Source organism: Ctenocephalides felis, unplaced genomic scaffold (genome assembly GCF_003426905.1).
Source record: "Ctenocephalides felis isolate EL2017-DRISC unplaced genomic scaffold, ASM342690v1 CF-g0.4_SCAFFOLD_01886, whole genome shotgun sequence".
In the NCBI taxonomy this organism is placed as follows: domain Eukaryota; kingdom Metazoa; phylum Arthropoda; class Insecta; order Siphonaptera; family Pulicidae; genus Ctenocephalides; species Ctenocephalides felis.
In genome coordinates, this window is record NW_020538040.1 from 127,789,928 (window position 1) to 127,814,590 (window position 24,663).

Consider the following 24,663-nt stretch of genomic DNA (forward strand, 5'->3'; position numbering starts at 1 on the left):
ATCATAAACAAATTTGAACAGAAAATTGCATTGTTTTGAAAAGGACGGGATATTAATCACATAGATTTTGAGAAGAAACTGTTCAAGTGCATTTCATAAAATATGAAAATACTGATAGGGATAAATGATAATACTGACTTCAATTTAAAAAAATATTCAACTGTGAATTGTATTCTCGAATACAGGAATAATTTAGATCTATTCAATGTATAATTTAGATCCATCTGATCAAAACTGAACGATTTTTTCTCAGATATTTAGAAGTATCCAGATTTATATTAGAATAGATTCACAATCATTGAAATTTGTGAGTAGCTGTATACTTAGCATTCTAATTTCATAACAATTTGTAGACACAAATTTGTTCAAACATAACAGCTAATAAAATAACAGATTTTTCAAAATAGTAGTTGCAGTTGTTAAGTGAGTCCTACTTAAAATTAAAAAAGATAATGATTAGTTAATATTAGAATATTTTAATTGTACCTCAATAATACTAAAACAGCAATTTAAATTATTAAAATTAATTTAAAATCCCAAACTGTTGTGGTTTATGTTAAAATTACATTAGAATATAATAATTAAATATCGAGGCACAACCAATTTTTCTAGAAAGGTATTTATCGTTTTTGAATATTCCATTAGATAATAAAGCTACCTATTTTTTTTTCAATAAATTTCAGGGCTATTGGCATTTAAAAGATTTAGTAGTAATGACAATTCAAATTAAATAATCATAAAAAATTGGCAATTTTTAGCTAATAAAGGATATAATAAATAAAGGACAAATAAATATATGTATAAATGTCAGATCAATTATACATGCAAATCATCTTTCAAATTTAGATGCAAGATTGTTCATTTCCTTAGAAAAACTAATACCATAAAAACTGCATTATATAAATTTTTATATGTATGGTATAATAAAACAAAAAGCCGTATTTGCAGCATTGAAACCAACTAAAAGCAAGATAGTTTGCAAATATATAAAAGAAGCAGGTGTTAGTAATTTATATGTATTACTACAGTAAAATAAAAAATTATGGATTTATGAATAAGTTGTCATTACCTACCGGAAACTCACCACAACAAATTTATGAATCAAACTATGTAAGCTGTTAATATGTACATTTCATAGCTTCCATAATGTATTGACTAGAGCTATTACGCATCGCACAGGCTCATGTCTTGGCTAAAAAAATTCCCTGCCAGAATGACTGCGACCTGCTCTAGGAAATGAGGTTTTGGCTCCGCGTCCGCCGACATTAGAAGCATTATTATGTCTACGAGCATTTCGTAATTCTCTATCCATTTCTAACTCTTCTAACCTTTGATTGACCATGAGTTTTTGTTGAACAGCTAGTCGTAATAATTGGTTGAGAGTCTTTTTTTCTTCTTCTGCAGCTGTCAGTTGTCGCTGTAATTCGTCAACGGTGGTCACATATTCTTCACAGCGTGCACCAAACATTGCTCTCAAACCTAAACATTAAAAGACATCAATCAATAATTAGACCTAATTAGATCACAACTTTAATATTTTAAAAGCAATGATTTTCACAATTTCCTGAAATAAGTAATGACATAATCACTAATCTCTTTTCAAAGAGAAGAGTGTTTAAGTTAATTCATTTTACTTGAAAATATTGTTAAATTAAATAATTTACTTGAAAATGTTGCTGCATCCTCTTTCAGAACTCGCAACTCATTCCTGAGCTTCATCATTGTTTCAGAAACAATCGTCTTCTCATTCTCATATTTAGATTTCAAATTGGTTAACAATACTTCAGCAGTATTTTTATTTGATTTCAATACTGTTCTCAAGGTTGCTATTTGTTCCCGTTTTGTTGACAGTAATGATTTAAGTTTTATTATTTGTTCTTGAAGTTCCACAACTTCTGCTTCTTTATTATCTTCATTATTTGCTGAAAATAATAGAATTTTTTAGATAAAAATATGTCACCTAACAAAACACCACAATTTAACTGCACATACAGTTTTAACAAAAATGCATTTAATGCATAATTTAATCTTAAAAATATTTTAAAACAACTTGACAAACCATCAGAAGCATTGGCCCGAACTCCTTTGATTTTAGACATTTCAATTGTGCTTTCAACTGAATTCCTTAAATGTTTCATCTGATCCAAGATTATAGAAATATGTTTAGACAGATCTGTCGCATCGGATAAGTATTCTAAATCATTACCAGGAATGTATGTCTTGAGTTGGCTACGCAACAATTCAATCCTACTGACATTCAATTCAGCATTATCTTCAGAAGCTGCAATATGAAATACTCTTAATAAATCGCTAAATTAAGATAATAGATAAAAACAAATTAAACAGACATGTACCAGGCGCTTTTTCATGATCCAATACTATTCTGTTAGGCGTTTCACCATTAACTGTACAAACATGATAATACAGCTGTGCTAATTCATCAGAAACGGCAAGTAAGTCATTTTGGGCAGTTTCCAAAGAACTTCCGGCTTCACCAGCAAGTTTACCTAATAGTCGTATATCAGATTCTAAATCTGAACTGTGTTGTTCAACATCCAGCAACTGCAGAAATATAAATGTAATATTTGCAACATCATTTGGAATAGCAATATAATTGAATTATTACAATTATTGAATTCAATATTGATAAAACGAATATTTACCTTGTTTTTAAGATTGGTTATTTCTGTCCTGAGTAAAACCATTGCATCGCTGCAATGCAGGTCATTTTCTAAATCTTTAAAATTGTTTTTAAGTTCATCTATTTCCTGAGCTGACAGCTTAAAGAATTGCTGGTACTGGTTGACTGCTATGGACAATTTCTCAGCAATAGCACCCTAAAATTAGTAGACACAAAAGAAATTATAAATTTATAAAAATTATGAAATTATAAAAAACATTTATTAAAAAATATATTTATAATAAATAGTTTTAATAATACCATCATATTATTAAAAATACTAGCACCCTAAAATTAGTAGACACAAAAATTATAAAGGGTATGGGCGTGTTTCCATACAGAATTGGCCCCACCCTGGTATTTAAATAATTTTGATGCCATTTTATAGGTATTTTCGAGAAAATCCGATATACCAAATTTCAAATCCGTAGCTCATCATTTGGTCGAGATATCATTGAAAATGTGTGAAAGTGGCCCCTTTTTTCAAAGTCGTTTTTTGTCGCAACTGTAAAAGATATTGACAAACTAATAACGGAATCCTATTCGCATCGGTGTGTACTATATTATTAATAATAAATATTGTTCAATAATTATTTTTTAGTGCATGAAAAAGTGAAAATAATTTTTTGTTTTGAATTTTCGGGTAGTGCGGTTGTTTGGACTAATTTTTAATTAGCATCATTAGAAAGGCTATCGAATTTTCTTTTAGTGTGCAAAATTTTGTTTTATTTCATGTGGTAGAACACATTCAAAACTAGAAAAAACCTGAGCAAGTACACGCTCGCGCTCATATAACACCCGTGTAAGTCGTCTCTCGTTCGCAACGACTAGCAACAGCATTGCTCGCCGCGCGCCCTGATAATTTAAAACATTTCTAATAAAACACAAGATATTATATATGTATAATAATAACTATTATTTTATATAATCAAACATATATTATTTATATATTGCACAAGTATATTGTATGATTTAATCATCATTAATAATTAAGTAATTAATTATTACTTGTTAATTAATTATTAATTATTAATTAATTATTAATTACTATTAATTATTAATTATCACTAAATAATGAAAAAATAAATTGATAAAAAATATACATAATAATAGTATATCAGTATATGATTTCTATTCATGCTACAGCAATGTATAGAAATGCAAGTATACTAAGTTAGTCTGAAAATATATTAAATAATATCTTGAAGTTTTTTTTAAATTAATTAATATATAAAAATTTATTGAATAGAATATCTCTACCTATAAATACTCATAATAATTGTTGAACTACTATACTATTGTGTATCATCCTTAATTAAAACGATATAGTAATAACTAAATTATACACTATTCAAATTAAATTGTCACTAAAATATAAGAAAAGTGCAAAATCAAAATCTAGTACAAAAGTGTAAGGTTCTCCAAATACTACACAAAAATTAAAAAAAATCATTATTTATTTAATAATTATCGAAAACTTCGTGATTAGTTAAATTCCAAAATTGTATTAATTTTATGCTGTCTGCATTTTGTTATCGTTTTAATTAAGGATGATACACAATAGTATAGTAGTTCAACAATTATTATGAGTATTTATAGGTAGAGATATTCTATTCAATAAATTTTTAATAGTAGTATAGTATAGTAGTTCAACAATTATTATGAGTATTTATAGGTAGAGATATTCTATTCAATAAATTTTTATATATTAATTAATTTAAAAAAAACTTCAAGATATTATTTAATATATTTTCAGACTAACTTAGTATACTTGCATTTCTATACATTGCTGTAGCATGAATAGAAATCATATACTGATATACTATTATTATGTATATTTTTTATCAATTTATTTTTTTATTATTTAGTGATAATTAATAATTAATAGTAATTAATAATTAATTAATAATTAATAATTAATTAACAAGTAATAATTAATTACTTAATTATTAATGATGATTAAATCATACAATATACTTGTGCAATATATAAATAATATATGTTTGATTATATAAAATAATAGTTATTATTATACATATATAATATCTTGTGTTTTATTAGAAATGTTTTAATTTATCAGGGCGCGCGGCGAGCAATGCTGTTGCTAGTCGTTGCGAACGAGAGACGACTTACACGGGTGTTATATGAGCGCGAGCGTGTACTTGCTCAGGTTTTTTCTAGTTTTGAATGTGTTCTACCACATGAAATAAAACAAAATTTTGCACACTAAAAGAAAATTAATTAATTAAAAATTAGTCCAAACAACCGCACTACCCGAAAATTCAAAACAAAAAATTATTTTCACTTTTTCATGCACTAAAAAATAATTATTGAGCAATATTTATTATTAATAATATAGTACACACCGATGCGAATAGGATTCCGTTATTAGTTTGTCAATATCTTTTACAGTTGCGACAAAAAACGACTTTGAAAAAAGGGGCCACTTTCACACATTTTCAATGATATCTCGGCCAAATGATGAGCTACGGATTTGAAATTTGGTATATCGGATTTTCTCGAAAATACCTATAAAATGGCATCAAAATTATTTAAATACCAGGGTGGGGCCAATTCTGTATGGAAACACGCCCATACCCTTTATAAAAATTATGAAATTATAAAAAAAATTTATTAAAAAATATATTTATAATAAATAGTTTTAATAATACCATCATATTATTATAAATACTATTAACTATGAACATCCATCAACAGATCCATCCAATAATTTGACTTTTTTATACTATTAAAAATAATATAGAATTTGATATAATATAGATATCATAAAATTATTCCTTATTTTTTTATTTAATGACCACTTTTATGATAATTCTTCATGTTATATATAATTCTTTATCTTTTATTTATATTCAAATTATACTTATTTTTATCAAATTATATATAATTTTTAATTTATATCCAAGCATGTATTTTTATATTAAATAATTATAAATGAACAAATTATATATATATATATATACATACATATATATATATATATATATATATATATATATATATATATATAATATATACTATACTATATAATTTAAAAAAAAAGATAATATGCAATTGTTTTAAGTAATGTGTATATATATTATCTATTATATAAAAATAAGTCGGGTTTTCCTTCCTGACGATATGACTTCAGAACGCACAAACCGATTTCGACGATTTTGCATTCGTTGGAAAGGATTCGGGCACCGTGAGGTTTATAGAAAAGAAAATTGAAGAAAAAATTCAACAGAAAAGCGGAAAACGTTTTTTCTTTTTTCACACACAGCGTTATCTCTGATACTTAGCATGTACTACAAACTAATATTTTTTGTTTGACTGCTATTCATTTATTTGACAGCTACTCATTGTTCTCTGCTCAGTTAATTTCATGTGACAAATCGGCATTGTGTTTACTGTGAAAGTGTGCAAAAAAGTAAAAAAATAAGTTATTCGTTTCCTAACATTTCAATTGGAAACCACCAAATCAATTACGTGTATTGTGCAATTTTTTTATTCAATTTCAACAGCAGGCAATTTTTTCTTCATCTTTTAATCACCAAACAAAATGTGAAATAAAATGAAACCATCTGGTGGTGAAACGAAGTTCGCCCGGTTTGCTAGTATATATATATATATATATATATATATATATATGCGAACCGTGCGGACGTGTTTTTTGAAGTGTCGTAATGTCTCTGACACAATTAAATATTTTGGAATCGGATTCCAAAAAAACCTACAACTGCTGTGAAACAAAACCTTCTGCAAGTGTGGGTGTTTGTAAGAACTGTGGCAAAATTTACCTTGTGAGTTGTGCCACAAGAAAAGGTTTTAAATTCATTGTTGGAAATTTGATACAGTGCTGTGAGGTGAGCAGTGAAGTGTCGAGTGACAAACATATGGATACTATTAACAACTTAAAACAAACAATTACCGACAAAAATACCATAATAGATGATAAAATGACAATAATAAAGGATAAGGAATACATAATTCAGAATCTTGAAGAAAAAATTAAGATGCTGCAATTATTAAAGCCAAATGAAAAGAATAAAGAAGTTTCATCAGCTGCACCCAATATTGATAGTAATACTGAGAAAGCAGCATCTAAGAAGCCTAAACATAAATCTACCAATAAAAACAGTGCCAATGCTAATAAGGTCTCAAAAGAACAGGTGAGTGTTGCAGTAGCAACTGCTTTAAAGGAATTAGACAAGCATAGAAGCGAAACATTCCGAGATGCGGTTGCCAACACGGAGCTGCCTAATCAATCGACCCAAGCTGAACAACAATCAATTAAAGCAAATGACGATGGAAACTGGACTTTGGTCCAGAAAAAGAAGTCGCCGAAATGAAAAAACAAAGCCATAGAAGGAACAAATGTGAGCACTACACTCGCGGGAGTTGTGAGGAAGGCTCACTTGCATGTGTTTCGCCTGGCACCGGAAACATCGACGAAAACTCTAAAAAATTATTTAAATGAGAAAAACTTCAAAAATATTGAATGTGAGAAAATGGCTTCTAAACATCCGAAAACATATGCCTCTTTCAAAGTATCCGTTGCAGAGAGTGAATTGGAAAGAATAAAATCTCCGGATGTTTGGCCAAAAGGAGTCTGTGTGGACCGTTTTTTATTTCATCTGGGAGAAAAAACGAAGAAAAATTGTTAAACTGGTTTAATATATAATGTCCTTCAACATTCAATGTTTATCCAATAAAACGGAGGCATTAACAAAAGTTGTCCATGACAATAAAATAAACATTTTTTGTTTATGTGAACATTGGCTTGTCAACGAGCAAATCGACCTATATACGTGATTTTCGGCTAGTCAGCTCATTCTGCAGTAGTATACATATGCACGGAGGTGATGCTATTTACTGTCGGTATATATATATATATATATATATATATATATATATATATATATATATATATATATAGTATACTATATAATTTAAAAAAAAGATAATATGCAATTGTTTTAAGTAATGTGTATATATATTATATGACTTAGTAATAATGTTTAAATTCAACTAAGAAATATAAATACACCTAAGTCTGTTTTTACACGGAGATTGGTTCCAGAAGAATCCGTGTAAAAAAAAAAACGTATAAAAAAAGACATTGATCTTATACAAAAATGGGTGATTTGTTCTTAATCTCTAAAACCTATTAAAATTGGTGAAAAACAAGAATTTTTAAGAACAAGAATTAAATTAGTGCTATTCACATATGCTTTACCAGTAAAAATTGTTTGTTACGCGCTAAAGGGGAGTTCACTTAAATCTTTAAGCTAGTGTTCGCAAACTATCGATACTATCGATGGTTTCGGACTTTTTTCTTTCATAAATACTTTTTTGTGATATGAACATACTTCGCAAAAATTAAATTTGACAAAAAACATTTAAGTACATAAAATTTCAAATCGTGCTAAATGGAATAAAATCGTGTAAAAAAATTAAAAATATTCAATTTTCAAACCGTGTTATATCAAAACCGTGTACAAAAAGACCGTGTAAAAACAGACTTAGGTGTAATATAATGATCCAAGCTGAAACAATCAGATATATTTTTATATTATAAGTTACTACTACTATAGCAAAGTAGAAATGATTAACACATTTTTTATTAAAAAATACCTTATTAGTATTTTCTACAGCCTTTTCCGTTTTATGTCGCAAATGACTTAAGGAATCCACTTGAGCAGCTAATTGTAAAACTTTTGCCATAAATCCTTGTAAGTCACCTTGGCACCTTTCTACAATTTTTTGTGATTCTCTAAGATTGCCAGTCAATGAAATCTATTACAAAAAATACATGAATGACAATCAATTTTACATTATAATACAGAAATATAAATTTGTGAGCAGTTTGCTACAATCTTCGCAAATTACAAATCCAACTTGGATGTATCAATTATTAGAAAATTACAAAAACAACAACAAAAATGAGAAGTAACAAAAAACGTATGCAGTTCAGGCGCTTAAATCCCGCCGAATAATTTAAGATATTTTTAAAAGAATCAATTAGTTTATTCAAGGTTTCGTGTATATGGTATGTATGTCTAAGTTTTCTAAAATTAAGATTAATTGTAAAACTACAAATTTAAAATTTTCATAATTGGTTGATTTTGAAAGGCCCTCCTTTCAAAGAAAATTTACTAATGTGTTTTGAAGTTCCATCAAAAGGTCAAATATTGACACTGGTTTGTAAAATGGTAAAATACTTTATAGTTTTATGGAACTAATAATAACTAATAAATTCAAAAAACCTAAAAGTAACACAATAAAGGCTAAAATACATTAAATTCAAAATCATGTTAATTTTAGCTTTTAATTTGTTTTCTAAATATATAAATATAATTGTAAGAATTAAGAAATATCAAACTAAGGAATTCTATATCTGCAACTTCAAGGTAATTGTTATTGTTATAGTTACAAATATTTCAGACCATAGTTTGTCTCATATCAGCATAAATTAAAATTTTACACTATTACACTTATATAAAAAAATGTAACTCAGTGTCTTATTTGTTATTTCGTTTTTACAAATGTTCACCAATTCATTACTACCACCAGTTGACACATAACTAAAAAAAAAAATTACCTTTTCGGTTTCCACAAGTTCTAATTGCTTTTCAAGTTTCTTTAATTCATTCAAATGAATTTCTGAGAACAAATCCACTTGTTTTCCACCAGGAGAAGCAAGATCATCACCAGATCCCGATAAATCAGCTTCGATGCGTTTCAAAACAGGCATATCGTCCTCTCCATCACTCACCATCTGCTGATCTTCTGATATACCTTACATTAATAAAATGCACTCAACTAGGCAATAAATACTAAATTATAACTGAGATTGAATGCTGTTTAGCATTTTAAGCATGGCATATAAAACATGCATTTTTCTACCCAGAAATTAAAATATTATGGTATCAAAGTTGGAATACTGAAACTGTTCCAAAATAAACATTATCTTCACAAATATACATACATACTCTTTGACCATTTAACCCTTCTAAGAAAAATTTATATAAATGTTTTGATGTAAAATTTAGATAAATAATTCAACAAATTTATATTAACTACAAGCATTAACTAACGTACCTCTGATACTATAAGCTAAATTGCTTATATTGTACATGCTCTCTCTGTTGAGATGTTGGTCTAATTCTTTCTTCAATGCATATTTTGCTTCACGTTCAGCCTGTAAAGCTTGCAAAGCTTCTTCCATTTGTTTTTCAGCTATTTTCTTCAAATGTCCTAAATCTTCAACTTGTGAATTCAAAAATTCTTCATTTTCCTGAAGACGTCTTATTTCATGCTTAGTCCCTTCAAATTCAACCTGACAAAATATTTTTTATAAATAAAATATTACTATTAAAATTTGATGGTCAATTAGGACAAAACATCAAGTTTAAGGCAAATAATAGCATTAATAATTTAAATATCATTTTTTGTACATTAATGTAAACCTACAAAACCTAAATATATATATATATATATATATATATATATATATATATAAATAGATAAAAGAAAAAAATAATATAATAAAGTAGACTGACCTGTGATGATTTTAACATAGATACTTGCTTCTGCAAACTAATGTTCTCTTCTTCAAGCTCAGAATAATCAGCCAGCATGCGTGTTTCTCTATATTTCATATCTCGCAATTCACTTTTTAATTTGGCCCTCTCATTTTCCCTTTCAGCTTTATCCTTACCAATATCACAATTCTCTTGTAGCATCCGATCCCTTTCGGCAACCACTCGGTCCAATTCATGCCTTAACTGCAGGAAAGAAATAAACATGTAAAACAATCATAATAAATTTAATTTTAGAGAGCACAAAACATATTAAAATTTTATTCAGCAACTGGAAATATTTAATTCATAATCTACAAGTTTTCAAGAATTCACAAGAGTTGCACAAGATTTAAAAAACTGTCATAATTGACTATAAAATAGATGACAAAAAGTAACAATTTGAAAAAATAGCAATTTGGAAACAAATCGTATATTAAACATAAAATAACATAAGGAAATATTAATTTCTTATTAAACACTGAATTTCGTTGATATCTATGTATGTATTTGTTATTTTTGATAAATACACATCACTATTATTCATACATCGGATTATCCGAATTTTCGATTATCCAGATGCCTATCGACAACAATTAGTCCGGTTATTTGAGGTTCTACTGTATGTTAATGTAAACATACTTCTTCATATACTATTTAATATTAAAGAAAATACAATTTACAGTTTTTTTTTTTTAATTCCTTGTATTTCAAATCAAAGTCACCAATTCAATAACCTCTTTGCAATTTAGAGTAGAATAATTAATTTAATGGCATTATTATTTAAATTTGGTATGTTTCTTGTATGCATAGATATAGATAATATTTAATATATTTTGAAACAAATATCATTTTTGTATCACCTGTTTAGTCTCATTTTCCAATTCCAATATTTGAAGATTAAGACTTGTTTCCAGAGCTGCTGTTTCATTGAGCAAAGCATCTTCCTGTTCGATGCCTGATTTATTGGTTTCTTTTTGTGATGTGTGATATTTAGTAAGAGCCTAAAATTTACAAATAAATAAACTAATCAAGCATTCTTAAGCATTGATAAAAATCAATGAAACTAATTAAGTGTAATTGTAATTTTTCATATTTTTGGTAGTGAACCAAAAATTAATTATGATCTTTCCTTACATTTTATATACATATACATATACATATATATATATATACATATACATATACATATATATATATATATATATATACATATATATATATATATATATATATATATATATATATATATATATATATATTTATATATGTATATATATATCTATATAGGAACTATGTTAATTGTCATTAACATAGCTAAACTAGTACAAATATTTCAAAACATTAGTCATAATTAAACAATCATGTTTGAAAATATCAAACATTTTAAAATATTCTTGTAGTTGAAAAAACAGATAAGCTAATATTTACATTCACGAAAGATAGAATTTACATTGCAAATAGCATTACCAAAAATACCAATTACCACATCGGTTTGTACATTATGACTATTACTTTTTTCACCGCTCAATTCTCTTCAAATATTGCTTCATAAATCATCTTTATATATGATACCATATTAGAAAAATTTAATGTTAATATGAAGTTTCAAGATTTACTGATATTTAAATTGAAGCAATTGAACGACATAGAGATCATAAATTAACATCAACCAATTTTTAATTTTACAAAGTACCTACATCTATTTCTAATTAATGTCAATTAATCCCATCAATTCTTTTTGAAAGTACCCATAATGATGTTTAAACTTAAATCTTATATTATTTAAAAAATAGATTGGCGGTTTTCACAAACTTTTTAAAAATATTTATGTTATTCAATACCAATTCATTTTTGAAAAGTTAGTTAACTGCAAATGAAAATAAATTGTCTTTAATTATGAATTTCTTAAATATTTGCAATATGGTATTATTGTAAGAAAGGTTTATACAGTAATGAATTGATAACTAAATAAATCTCACTGTACTAGTGCTTCAATAAATTATATTAGTTCCATGGAACGTTGTAAATTCACTGTTTATACTCACTAATTAAGTACGGAATTCAAGTAAAAGCAAAATGTGACTAAAATAAATTAAATGACAAATTTTGCATACAGAATTACCATGATGTAATAATGATTGGCTTGTGACGAGATATAATCATTTCAATTATAAAAAATATGAAGTGCATTTATAATTCATTAATAAAAAAGAAAGCCAATATATAAATTTTACGAGTGTGTAATATAAATTATGAACAATTGAGCATAAATTTGCACAAACTTCTCTTCAAATTTACATGAAGTTATAGGTAAGATTTAAACCATATATTTAAGTAATTTGCAAATAAATTATTACAAAAACATATTGCTTGCACTGCTTATATAAATTGTGTCACTTTCATAAAATAATTCGGATTATTCACAAGTTAGATCAACATGTAAAAGCAACATGCAAAAACTAATTAAATGAGAGATAGTGCAAAGTAATAATTGTCATGTGTCCAGATTATATAGAGACTGTAATTATTAGAATTACTAAATGTGTATTAATTTACATTTTTAACAAATTAAGGTTTATATATATATATATATATATATATATATATATATATAAATATATATAAAATAATTTCATCCTGTGTGGTTAAAATATTCATTTATTACAGACCTCTTGTGCAATTTCGAGTTCATGCCTGGTGTTTTCGTACAAGGTCTCTAATTCCTCACATTTATTTTGCAATGAACTTTTTTCTTCTAATAAAACAAGTCCGTATTGAGCAGATTGTACTTTTTCGCTACTTGCTTGGTCTAACTCGCGAGTCAACCTTTCGATTTCAACTCGCAAATTATTAACCAGTTGTTCGTTAACACTAGTCATTTTGACTTATTTTTATGCTATAATTTCCAATTTATATCTGTTACCATTTTTATTAATTGTAAGTCACAGATTTTTCAAGGCAGTCATCATGTAAGTCATTTCATACCATCAAATTCCATATAAATACTACACTTACACACTACAATACTCCACACACCTAACAGTGAACAGTGAAAAATCATGGGTGGTTGGGAAGTGCCATAGAAACGACAGCGAATGGATAGCAATAGCAATTGACAGTCGCGTAGTGAAGCCATAGATTAAACCATAGATAAAAGAAGAGTATATGGGTGCGCCGGGTGCGCCTCACCTAAAGGTGCGCCCACACCTAGCGAACGAGCACGAACGAACATGGATTTTGACATGCGCGTGGGTCACTTTTGTTAGAAATTTTTAATCTGCGCATATTATTCATCATGTTCGTTCGTTAGGTGTGGACGCACCTTAATGAACGAACACGAACGAACATAAAAGAACGCAAATGTGTACACAATAGGGAACGGGCAAGCTCTCCTCTAGCGGATTTTCAGTGCAACTTGTTGCCCAACAAATATGGCGAATGATCATCACATGACTCATTTGAGAGTTTCAATTGCTCTAGCAAACATTTGTTTTGGTCTAACACGTGCATTTTTAGGTTAGTAGAAATTTGTTGTAGTATCTTACATTTGCTCTTCATAGATCTTCTATTTATTTACAATAACAGAGGTAAGAATAATGAAATTCAAAATTTTAATTTTGTTTATAATTATTAATATGTATTATATTTACAGTCAGGATAAATATAATTTTAAGAACTGGTTGATGGTTATTTCGCGAAGAAATTAATGGAGGTAAAGTGTCCAATTTCTTGCAACAGTAAACCAATTGTAAGTGAGGATGGAATAGTAAATGTACCATACCTTCAACACATCAATGGCAATTTAAAGTTATGCACTGGACATTCTTATTACACTCAGTGCCAAATATCATTGTATGTGTGCGGTATGTATGAGTGTGATTTATTTATTTGGTCACCTGCAGGTATGTTCTATTTTATTATTACATATTGAATATATTGCTTGCAATTGAACAAATTATCATTTTAGGAAGCTGTTGTGTTACAGTATATAGGGATGAAGAGTTTTTGCAAAATCTGGTACCGAAACTAGAATTGTTTTATTTTGAGCAGTATTTGCCAATATTGGTAGAAAGGGCATCTTCAACAGATTGGTAATTATTTATGATTTTGTATTACCTAAATGTACCTAAATTCTCTTAATGTTTTTGCTTTTAGATTATTTTAGGTACATGCAAGAACTGTTCATCATTGTATTCAATTAATGGCATGCCATGGGCTCAGCGTTGTTCAAAAGTACGATTAGTTAATTTTTGCTATCTGACGTATTTTTGTTTACCATAAATAGTTTAAATAAATTTTATTTGAATTTTGTATTTTTTTTATGTTATTTTTAATTTTCGTGTTGTTTTGACTTTATATTATAATTTCTACAATATTAATATCAATTGTCAATTAAAAAAACAAAGAAAAAACACATTGCTTGCTTATTTTTTTACCTCCCTTCACAAAAAAAAAACCCTAGCATTAAGTGGTTGTTGATATGTTTTTCTAATTTCAGATTAAATTAGCGTTGTCCATGTTCAAAGTCACTCGGAAGTTGAGTGGTAATGTTCATGATTATATAACGGACATTAATTTGTTTAGAGGAGAAATTCTTTAAAAACTTTCACTAAAAGCATCCACTAAACTATTCCATAGGAAAACTAGAAGAGTTATGGTTCATAAGTATTTAATGAATGTATAGCATGTTTAAGCCTTTACAATTGTATTACTTATAAAATTAAAAATCCAATATAAACTTTCAAAGTCAAGGAACTCTAAGCCAAGAATTATGACACATATGTATTCAATGAATATAAAGCAACATTTTCAATTCACATATTCCCTAATTTATAATAAAATAAATCAAAAACCTTTTGAACTTTTTTTCTTGAATTTTTATTTATCTCCCTCCTCTTTGATAATGGGAGTTTGTAAATTTACTAATATGGCACATACGTACATAATATTATCAGCTAATAATCTAAGATCCTTCGGCATATAATGTAAAATTTTAAATACTCTCAACCTTTGTATGACCCGTTCAACATGTATGCGCACGCTAGCTATTGAATATGTCTCAATGATGTCTTCTGGCTGAAGTAATCCATTTTGGACAAATGGGGGATGCACAAGTACAGCCATATTTCTTAATTTATCTAACTCGGTTCGAATTGATGGAAATCCTAAATATAAAGCACAATTAGAAACTATATATGTCTTTCTTTACTCATGAATTTACCTTTGTCAGCTAATACAGCATCTCCAGGTTCTAATTTACTTAATATTCCCGAAGGAACAGTAATTTGGATATCTGTTATTCTGCCCAAACCCACATCACCTACAAAAGAAATAAAACCATCCGGAGTGCAACCAATCAGCACCTATGAATAAATAAGATTAAGTACTTACAAAACATTACTTATATAATTGCTACAATAAAAATTTATAATAAATTTTTAATAAAATTTATAATATTATGGCCAATAACAATAACAATAATAATTCAACTATGAGTACATACTTCACTGAATCTATCCAACGAAGCCACTTGTCTCTTCTTGAATTTTCTTTCGGAATTTTAAAAAATTTCACTTTCTTATCCACTTGCTTACTCCCCTTATTGTACGCGCATGATTTCACGGCACAGATACGCACCATTATTATTAGAAATAAAAAGAAATGAAATAAGAAGAAAGAAACCTCCTAATCTAACCTTCTTTGACTACCACGTGAGAGCAAATGAAACCCATCAAAATACCAAATGATGTCTGTCAAACCTGTCAAGCGCCATCTTGTTTGGGCAACGTGTTTGCACTTTTTCGCCACCCCGAGAAGTCACGGCGTGTGTAAATTTTTTGGGTTCCGTATCAAAATTTTTAATTACGGTACGAGAAGTTCCAACAATTTGCCTTAAGGCACGATGCCATGCACCCCGTTAGTTTCTAAATTATTCGTAGTTTCTATAAATCTTTGAAGTTATTAAAATAGAAAGTATTTTTTAGGCAATACAGATATTACAGTTGTTCAAAGAATGAGATTATATTGCCAGTAAAAAAGTAAAAAAATCGAACAGTCAATGAATGTATGTTAATTTTAATTACATAAAGTTCTTCAAACACAATTACAAGTTAGTGAAGTTGCAAAAACAATATTTGTTTAGGCGTTGTTTAACATAACAATTAACATAATCCACTGTGTGAACAAATATTATAGAATTTATAAATCAGCAATTACTTCATTTCTCTAATGAAAGTTCGTTTCTAAATGCTAATTACAATAACAAATCGATCATGTCATATTTGAAGTATGAATTTAATTACATTATTGTTTCTAAATATTATACATATTTTTAATGCCATTATAAATATATAATTTATAATTTATCATTATATAAATGCGTATACGTATTGTATAAGGTCTATGACTGTAGTACGTAAATTTGCCCCTAGTTGTAATTCTAGATGAGATTTGTATAAATACATAATATATAAAAAATAAACCTGATTCATTTGAATAAATGAAATGAGAACAAAATACATATACTCATATAAGATAAATATTTAACTAATTCACAAATCACAAATATGTTTTCACAAAAATATATAATAAAAAAATTAAACGTTTAATGTACGGTATTATATTTAGAGAATCAATTTTTTTAAAAAAAGAATTGTGAATTTAGGCACACTAGACCATCTGTTGAGTGCGCAAGACACTAAAACAGTGTAAAGCATATTTGTTCTGTGTTTACCAGTAGCCAGAGGACGGCACTATCGTATCTATTTATGTTGACATTTCAGATTGTCATTGATCGAACTCGCATCTACTTCACTTTTTGTCTACGGCACAAATAATTTGTTCGATCTTGTGTATCATTGTATGATTTTGTTATTTTCGTGAGTAGACTTTTTTTGGCAATTTGTACAAAATGGAATGTTTATTAGGAATACGTTTTAACAAATTCGTTATAATTGCCGCGGACATGACAAACGCGCACAGTATAGTGGTTATGAAAAATGGTAAGTGTTTAATTTTTGTTTAACGGCAATGTATGCTAAATCTTCAAATTTACATTTCAGAGGAAAATAAAATTTACGAAATGACTGATCACATAGTAATGGGAATCAATGGCGAAAGTGGAGATACCACTCAATTTGCAGAGTTTATTGCTAAGAATATTCAATTATACAAAATGCGAAATGGATATGAAGTCAGTACTGTTTCCGCAGCTAATTTCACTAGAAGGAATTTAGCTGATGCTCTGAGGAGTCGGGTAAATTCTCTAAATTAATACTAAAGAGTATTAATCATCTAATTGACTAATAATCTATTTAATACTAGTAATGTCATATTGATTGCGTGTTGATTACGTGTTTCACATTTCCTACATTTAACAAATTTATGTGCAATCAAAAAATTCAATTCACAATAATTTAATGAAACTGTAAATTTTAAAAAGTACAATTTTGATAGTAACTTCAGATATTTAAAGACAATATACTTGCAAGTAAAGATTTTGGACAAGACAATTTTGTTTTAAATAATTTAATATTGCAAAAAGGTAAATTAAGGTTTTTTGAAGATTGATATAGATGTTCTGAGTGAATGAACTTTATTGCCACTTCTATGAAATTAATTTATTGTGACTTGACAAATGAATTTATTTGCAGTTAAGCTTTCTTCAATTTCTGCATATTTACTGAATAGTTCAATTTTAGAATGCCTACCATGTAAATATGCTGATTGGAGGTTACGATAAAGAAGGAGGCCCACAACTTTATTTTATGGATTACTTGGGAGCGTGTGTAAATTTGCCTTATGCTTGTCATGGATATGGAGGTTTCTTCTCATTAAGCATAATGGATCGATATTATCAAAGCGGTAAGTTTTCTATTATTTAATTAAAATAAGGTTTGTTTAGCTATTATATAAACTTTTGATTTTGTACCATGTTTAACAGAATTTGAATTAAAACTTTTTTTTAAATCAATGTATTAACAATGTAAAAACTTGATATTTTGCTCACCTTGTATTAAGAATTTGTGCATTTGTGATTATTTTATTCCATTTTCCAGATATGTCAGAAGAGGAAGCTTATGCCATAATCAAAAAATGCATTACTGAAATTCACAAAAGACTCATCATCAATCTACCTAACTTTAAAGTCGTTGTAGTCAATGAAGATGGTGTAAAATACATGCCTAATATAACACCAAAGGATTTGGTGGATGCATGAAACTTAATTGTATTTACTTGTGATGGAGCATTTTGAATAATAAAATTACTTAAAATTAAGTCAAAGTTTTATTAAGAATTATGTAAAATGAATACTTTTTAAATACACTTATTTTGGAAATAGCACATATAAGATCTTTCACATAGGATATACTAATCACCCACTGATTATATATATATAGTTGATTTTTTTTTAAATAACAAATGGAGAACTATGCAAATTTTATAGTACAACAGTCTGGTCAAAGCATTCGTAATTAATTGGATCTACTTAAAATAGAAAAGTATTAACAACAAATGAATTTGTTAATTTGGTGTAAGTCTTTAAAACAGTTTCTTAATCATATTCAAATTTCAACATAAATGCATTATGATCAACTGCAAATTAGGTATTATCTCATCTTATAGTTAGAGATTATATCTGGAAGAATCAGGGTACTTCTGTTTTATACAAACTAATTTATTTTCTGCACTATGCACATCACAGTTCATTTTTCAATTTTGTGTTTATTGTTAAATTCAACTGACAAAAACGATACTAATAATTCTATTAGTGTTTTGCAATTTATCCATAGTAATAGTAATAATAAATAAAACGTAAAAAAAAATCTATTTACAATTATATTTTTCTGCGTGATACTGTATCTTGTCGTCTTTCTATCTTGAATTAGTAAATAAAAAAATGGCTTGCAAAAGTAATTAAATCAATTTTATTTATTGAGATTTTTTCTTTTTCTCTTGTTTTTCATTTTTTTCATCTGATGGATGGTCTTCATAACTAGAATAAGATAATGTCACAGGTTTTAGTATTGCTATGTTGATTGTTATTAAAAATAATACCAGTAGCAAAATTTTGTATATCATTAGCTCATTCAGTTAAGTTTGAGTGTACATTCTGTTCATAATATATACCAAAGAACAATAACTTACTAGAATTGGCAGAGCTAATGATGTACCAATCTTACCACCAGAAAATAAGTAGCATACTCACTTAAACAATGCTTTAATATCCCCTTTCACCAATGCTAATGCCAATGGAGTCCCCATACATGCTGGCACCAAGTATAACAATGCAGGTTGCGCATGTTTGAAAACATGCATAACAAAAATAGTGGCTAACAAACCAAAGAAGTAGGCGGCGAATGTTGCATAAAAGTATGTATTTGTGTCTCGCTTCAAACTTTTATCAAATCGAAGCAAAAGGGCTATAAAAATTCCTGGAACTACAATATCACCTAACCCTAGCATTGCAAAATTAGATGCATTTAGTCCATTGCTTAATAAATCTTGTGGAAATACTAACTTTATTGGAGCTTCAAATGACTTTGCCACAGTAACCATAACATTGGTACCAAACACCCAGAATATGTCATAGAAAAACAAACCTCCTAGTAAAATACAACCCGTGACTACATTATTTAAGTGCAATAATTCCACTCCATTAATTGCAAAGGCAATTCCAAATAAATTATTGGCTATCCAATGTTTTTTCAATAAATACCAGCCGCCAATGACTGATGATACCAACAAACACACAATATCATGTGAAGAAAATTTGTAATTGATAAAGTCTTCTTTCTGTGCACCTTCTCCACGAGAACAATGAATGTGAAAAGGAATTTTTGGAATTGCCGCAGGAACTAATGAACCTATAACAGGGCTCATGAGATGACTTAAGGCCAGTATGCCCAGGAAGAAGAAATATCCGGTTAAGAGTTGATTTATGTATTCTTTGGAGAATAATTGGAAGAATATGTAAAGACCCAACAAAGCTAATGAGGCTATCACAGGAAACATCATAGCCTCTTTTGTTGTCATTGCTTCAGGTTTTTCTCCCGTTTCTTGTGAATTTCTCTGAAAAAAAAAAATTATTATACTAATTGTTAAAACCCCATACAAGACTAAAAATATATATAAATCTAAAAATAAACAAATGTGATATCTGATTGAAATAAATGTTTAACTTCACGTAGAGTAAGTTATAATAATAGCAAAACAAGAAAATGAATTTTTATGCATATTTTTGTTTTTTAAGGTCTTCTGAACATTTTAGCATAACTAAAAAAATAAATGGATGTATGTATGTGTGTGCATATTCTGATACAATTTTTCGTCGACGATTTTGAGAGCACAGATCAACCAATTTGAATGATTCAAAAAACATTTGATTCCTATTAATGGAGAGAGGTGCTGATTAGGTTTTGGTAAAGACAGGGCCAGCCGTTTCTAAGATACGGCGCAAATAGTGTAGAAAAATGGCAATTCAGTTTATGTTAGAACGGAGCAATTCAAAAAGCATTTCACTTGTACTGACAAAATGAAGAATTGTTAAATTTTTGAAAATCTAAACAAAATGCCAGTTGGCGGTCAAAAATGATCATTAAATATATGCACATCCAGTTATCAGATATTTTATAGCAATTTCAATAAAAATTACAATGTATGTATTTATAAGTATATTAACATTTCTATGGGTTCACTACCAGGATTTATGATGCTTAACCGTAATTCAGCAAAAATTTTTCAAAAAATTAAAAATTTTCAAATTGAAAAAAATCATATTGTAATAAAAAATATATAAATATTCAAGATATAAATACAAAATATTAAAATTTGAAAAAAAAACAGTTTTGTAATAGATTATAAAAAATCGATTTTTTTTTTAAATTTCAAAATTCTCAAAAAAGTGGATTTTTTTTACAATTTCGATTTTTCTTAAACTTTAAAAAATATTATTTTCCAAAAAAAAATTACCAAAAAATCTGTTTTTTCCAAAATTTTCAAAAAAAATGAATACTTTTAAAAAAATTGAAATGATTTTATAGCAAGTTACGATGCTATTACGACTATTCATGTATTGTAATTCAATAGAAATACAAGAAATTTAATTACTGGGTACTTAAATAAATAAAACAACGGTTATTTTATATATATAGGCCATATGCATCACAACTAAAAACCAAACAATTATTTAGCAAAAATATATTTATTTATATATTTTAATCGTTTAAAAAAAAAAATTAAGTACTTGCATTATACATTTTGTTTCATGATCTACAAAAGTAAATAAATAATCTATAATATCAATTATATTTTTCATCATGATTCAAATTTTATTTGTTCTTTTTTATTAATCTAGGGATGTGCTCAGTACATTGTATGTATGTATGTATGTATATATATATATATATATATATATATATATATATATATATATATATATTCAGTTTTTAGACGTTAGTCAATTTGTACACACTAGAATGTAAGCAAAAATTGTCTAAAAAATTAATTAGTTTAAATGTTCCAATTATTAATAGCCTGGTTATCACAGTGTAATAGTGTAGTGTATTTTTGTATAATTAATTCTTTTTCCACTGAATGACGGTCTCGATGAAGACCGAAACGTATGGATAAATAAAGTATTTAAAAACTACTTTAGTTTTTTTTTTCTTTACTTGGTGTTACTGCCCGATTCTAAATAACTCATCAAAAAATATATATATATATATATGTTTAATTTGAGTTTAATATTCGGGCGTAACATCAATAAAAATATAATTTTACATATACATATTTTTATTGATGTTACGCCCGAATATTAAACTCAAATTAAACATATATATCAACATCAAATTCAAGACTATTCAAAAATATATATATATATATATATATATTCTTATTGATGCCCGCAAAGATTTTAAATGCAGTCATATAAAACTTATAAATTTTCAGTCAACAAATTGGATAATATGTGTTGATCAGATAAGGGTATGAAAAAGCCACCCCGTATATGTAAATTCAGCACTAAAGTTCTATTTCAATGTTTCATATAAAAATATTGTACTAAAAAATTGCCATGTGGTTTAATCCCGTTGTGTATTAAAAAATATTATACCTTTTGCTCAGTATGGTGTTTGACCGATCTAAAAGCCCCAAAAAATATTGGCAATAGGGCCATAACAACCAGACTACCATATGCGATTGCCATTCCCTCCGGCGTGGAAGTTTTTGTCGTGGTTTGATTCACATTTTTGATTATGTTTTCACTTAAGTTCGCAATATCTTCGACTTCTGCCATCGTCACCTATTTAAAAATCAACCGGGACTACAAGCGTGAACTTTTTGTAAACGTCATTGAAATATATTGAAGCAGAGATTGTGTCAAATTCAAATTGTAGACATTACTGACACTGACATTGACATCATGACAACCAAACAAGAATCGGCTGACAAGTTTCTGATCAAAACATCAGTAGTAACTGTCAAATGATTTACCCTATCTTTACCTATTTTTGCATATTTCGAAAATATTAATCTGCTAAAGGGCAAGACGCATAAATGCGTTGGAGTATACAAAATCGCGTACGGGTAGGAGTGTAGGACATATGAACTCTAGTGGTGTATGGCATCGTTTGCCTTAAGGCAAATTATTAACCCTCCGTCGTGCGCAGTTCCGTTACGCACACGTTCGGGCGCAGTGTATCTGACAGCAACGGTTTTTAAGTATAACCTCAGGAGGCTCCTTATTTTATAAACATGTTAATTTCTTGTTTAATTATATTTCAGAATGTATACTTTTTGAATAAATAGAAAAAAAAAGAATTCAATAATATTTTCTTATAAAATGTAGAAAAATATAAACCTGTGTATATATGCACAAATTATTTACACTCACTTTTCTTTATTGAAATACACAGTTTCTAACTTTTTTTTCATTTGTCACTTTATAAAAAATAAGTAATATAATAATGATAGTTTAATGTGTATAGTTAAATATTATCATTTATTGAAGCATTTCAACAAGCACTGCATAGAAAGATCGCATGTTGGAAACACAGTGCTTTTCGACATTTAGCACAACAAAATCTTGAAAGCCTTCTAATATTAGCTTCTAATGTACACGGTTCACATCGCCGTTTTTTTGGTGGCTCTTCTTGTTTTTGTGAGCCATTTTCCTGTGAATTTGTTCTGAATCTTTTGAGTCCTGCCTGCAAAGTGAACAGTATCCTACTCGTGATTTCACTTCTTCTTGTTAGCTGTCCAAGAACAAGTTCATGCGATAATTGTCTCAAAAATATCTTCTTCGGAGATCTTTCTTACCATTCCCATGACTCCAACATTCTATAGGCGTTGCAGCATTTTTTGCATTTCCTATAACACGTGGTAAATGTCTTAATAAGTTCTGGGATTTTGTTCGAGTCCTATTAGAGGGAGGTTTGCTACACAATTTTGTAGATTTATCTCTACTCATAAAATATTTAGCATTATTGTTTAAATTTATTTCTTCCTCACTCTCATCCTGTTCGTCCTCTTGTTTTGTCTCAGAATCGAATTCGCGACTCTCTAGATGGTCTTCGTCACTTCCACTTTCATCACCTAAATCGTCAAGAAGATTATTTTCATAAGCATCATCATTCAGCATTCTTAGAATCTCTTCTCCATAAGCTGGCTTTTCTAAATTATATATTTTTTTACCACTCGCCATATTTACTAGCCTATAAAATGTATGGACTCAAGTTAGTAACACATTCGGGCGCAGTGAATCTCGTGGATACTTTCAAAAAATTGTAATTAAATGAAAAGTATTGAGATATATATTCAAAAATACGTAAAAAAATACAGAAAAAGAATACTTACATTCACAAAAAATTGCAATATTCGTACGTTTCAAAATTTTGCACGTTCGGGCGCAGTGTATCTCTAGGATCAAAATACCGATTGCCACTATATGTGAAGGTCAAACACAAAATGATAAAGACGCATAAATAAAACATATAAAATTAGGAGGCTATTGAAAAGTGGAGGTTTCTATAACATTCAACCAAGGCGCAGCATGAAAAATTATTGGCTCTGTATCTGTCAGATCGGCTGCGCCCGACGAAGGGTTAAATGTTTTCAAATAGATTATTATAAATAAATATCGGCGAGAAGTTATTCCACAATAACTTCAGCAGGAGAATTAAGATGTTTGACAGTTTGGTAGTCGGAGTGTTGGCTTACGGCGCAGAGATTTGGGGTTGGAGGGAGTTCGCAGAACTCGAAAGAGTACAGAAAAAATACCTGAAATGGATACTTGGTCTGGAGTCCTGTACTCCAGATTATGTACTCTATGAAGAAGTGAAACGAGACAAATTACATCTGAGATTAGCTAAGAGAGCGATTAATTATGAAGAGAAA

The 24,663-nt window shown here is 28.2% G+C and overlaps 4 protein-coding genes across 8 annotated transcripts; 2 read left to right on the forward strand and 2 right to left on the reverse strand.

Moving 5' to 3' along the window:
- Positions 1-935: 935 nt before the first annotated feature.
- Positions 936-13,293, reverse strand: LOC113374900 (protein bicaudal D-like). Of its 5 annotated transcripts, none has more exons than XM_026614861.1 (11): positions 12,939-13,293; positions 11,130-11,270; positions 10,249-10,473; positions 9,788-10,025; positions 9,288-9,472; positions 8,321-8,482; positions 2,664-2,837; positions 2,349-2,562; positions 2,060-2,281; positions 1,665-1,922; positions 936-1,479 (listed from the first exon to the last, which is right to left on the reverse strand). In XM_026614861.1, exons 1-11 carry the CDS (start codon positions 13,146-13,148, stop codon positions 1,193-1,195), a joined length of 2,316 nt encoding a protein of 771 aa, XP_026470646.1. In that variant the 5' UTR covers positions 13,149-13,293; the 3' UTR covers positions 936-1,192. The 5 variants fall into 5 exon arrangements, with proteins under 5 accessions (XP_026470646.1, XP_026470645.1, XP_026470644.1 ...); XM_026614860.1 differs by having other exon boundaries at positions 9,288-9,475; XM_026614859.1 differs by having other exon boundaries at positions 2,355-2,562; positions 9,288-9,484.
- A 633-nt stretch (positions 13,294-13,926) lies between these two features.
- On the forward strand, positions 13,927-14,492 carry LOC113378640. Its single transcript, XM_026619197.1, has 3 exons — positions 13,927-14,171; positions 14,237-14,360; positions 14,425-14,492. Coding segments are annotated over exons 1-3 (321 nt in total). The 5' UTR covers positions 13,927-13,975; the 3' UTR covers positions 14,426-14,492.
- A 2,559-nt stretch (positions 14,493-17,051) lies between these two features.
- Positions 17,052-18,607, forward strand: LOC113376764 (proteasome subunit beta type-2). The gene is made up of 4 exons (XM_026616810.1): positions 17,052-17,270; positions 17,331-17,524; positions 17,970-18,132; positions 18,327-18,607. The coding sequence occupies exons 1-4, from the start codon at positions 17,180-17,182 to the stop codon at positions 18,485-18,487; spliced, it is 609 nt and encodes a 202-aa protein (XP_026472595.1). The 5' UTR covers positions 17,052-17,179; the 3' UTR covers positions 18,488-18,607.
- Positions 18,608-19,107: 500 nt separating this feature from the next.
- LOC113376763 (minor histocompatibility antigen H13) lies at positions 19,108-22,649 on the reverse strand. The gene is made up of 3 exons (XM_026616809.1): positions 22,382-22,649; positions 19,478-20,340; positions 19,108-19,264 (listed from the first exon to the last, which is right to left on the reverse strand). The coding sequence occupies exons 1-3, from the start codon at positions 22,562-22,564 to the stop codon at positions 19,201-19,203; spliced, it is 1,110 nt and encodes a 369-aa protein (XP_026472594.1). The 5' UTR covers positions 22,565-22,649; the 3' UTR covers positions 19,108-19,200.
- Positions 22,650-24,663: the final 2,014 nt, after the last annotated feature.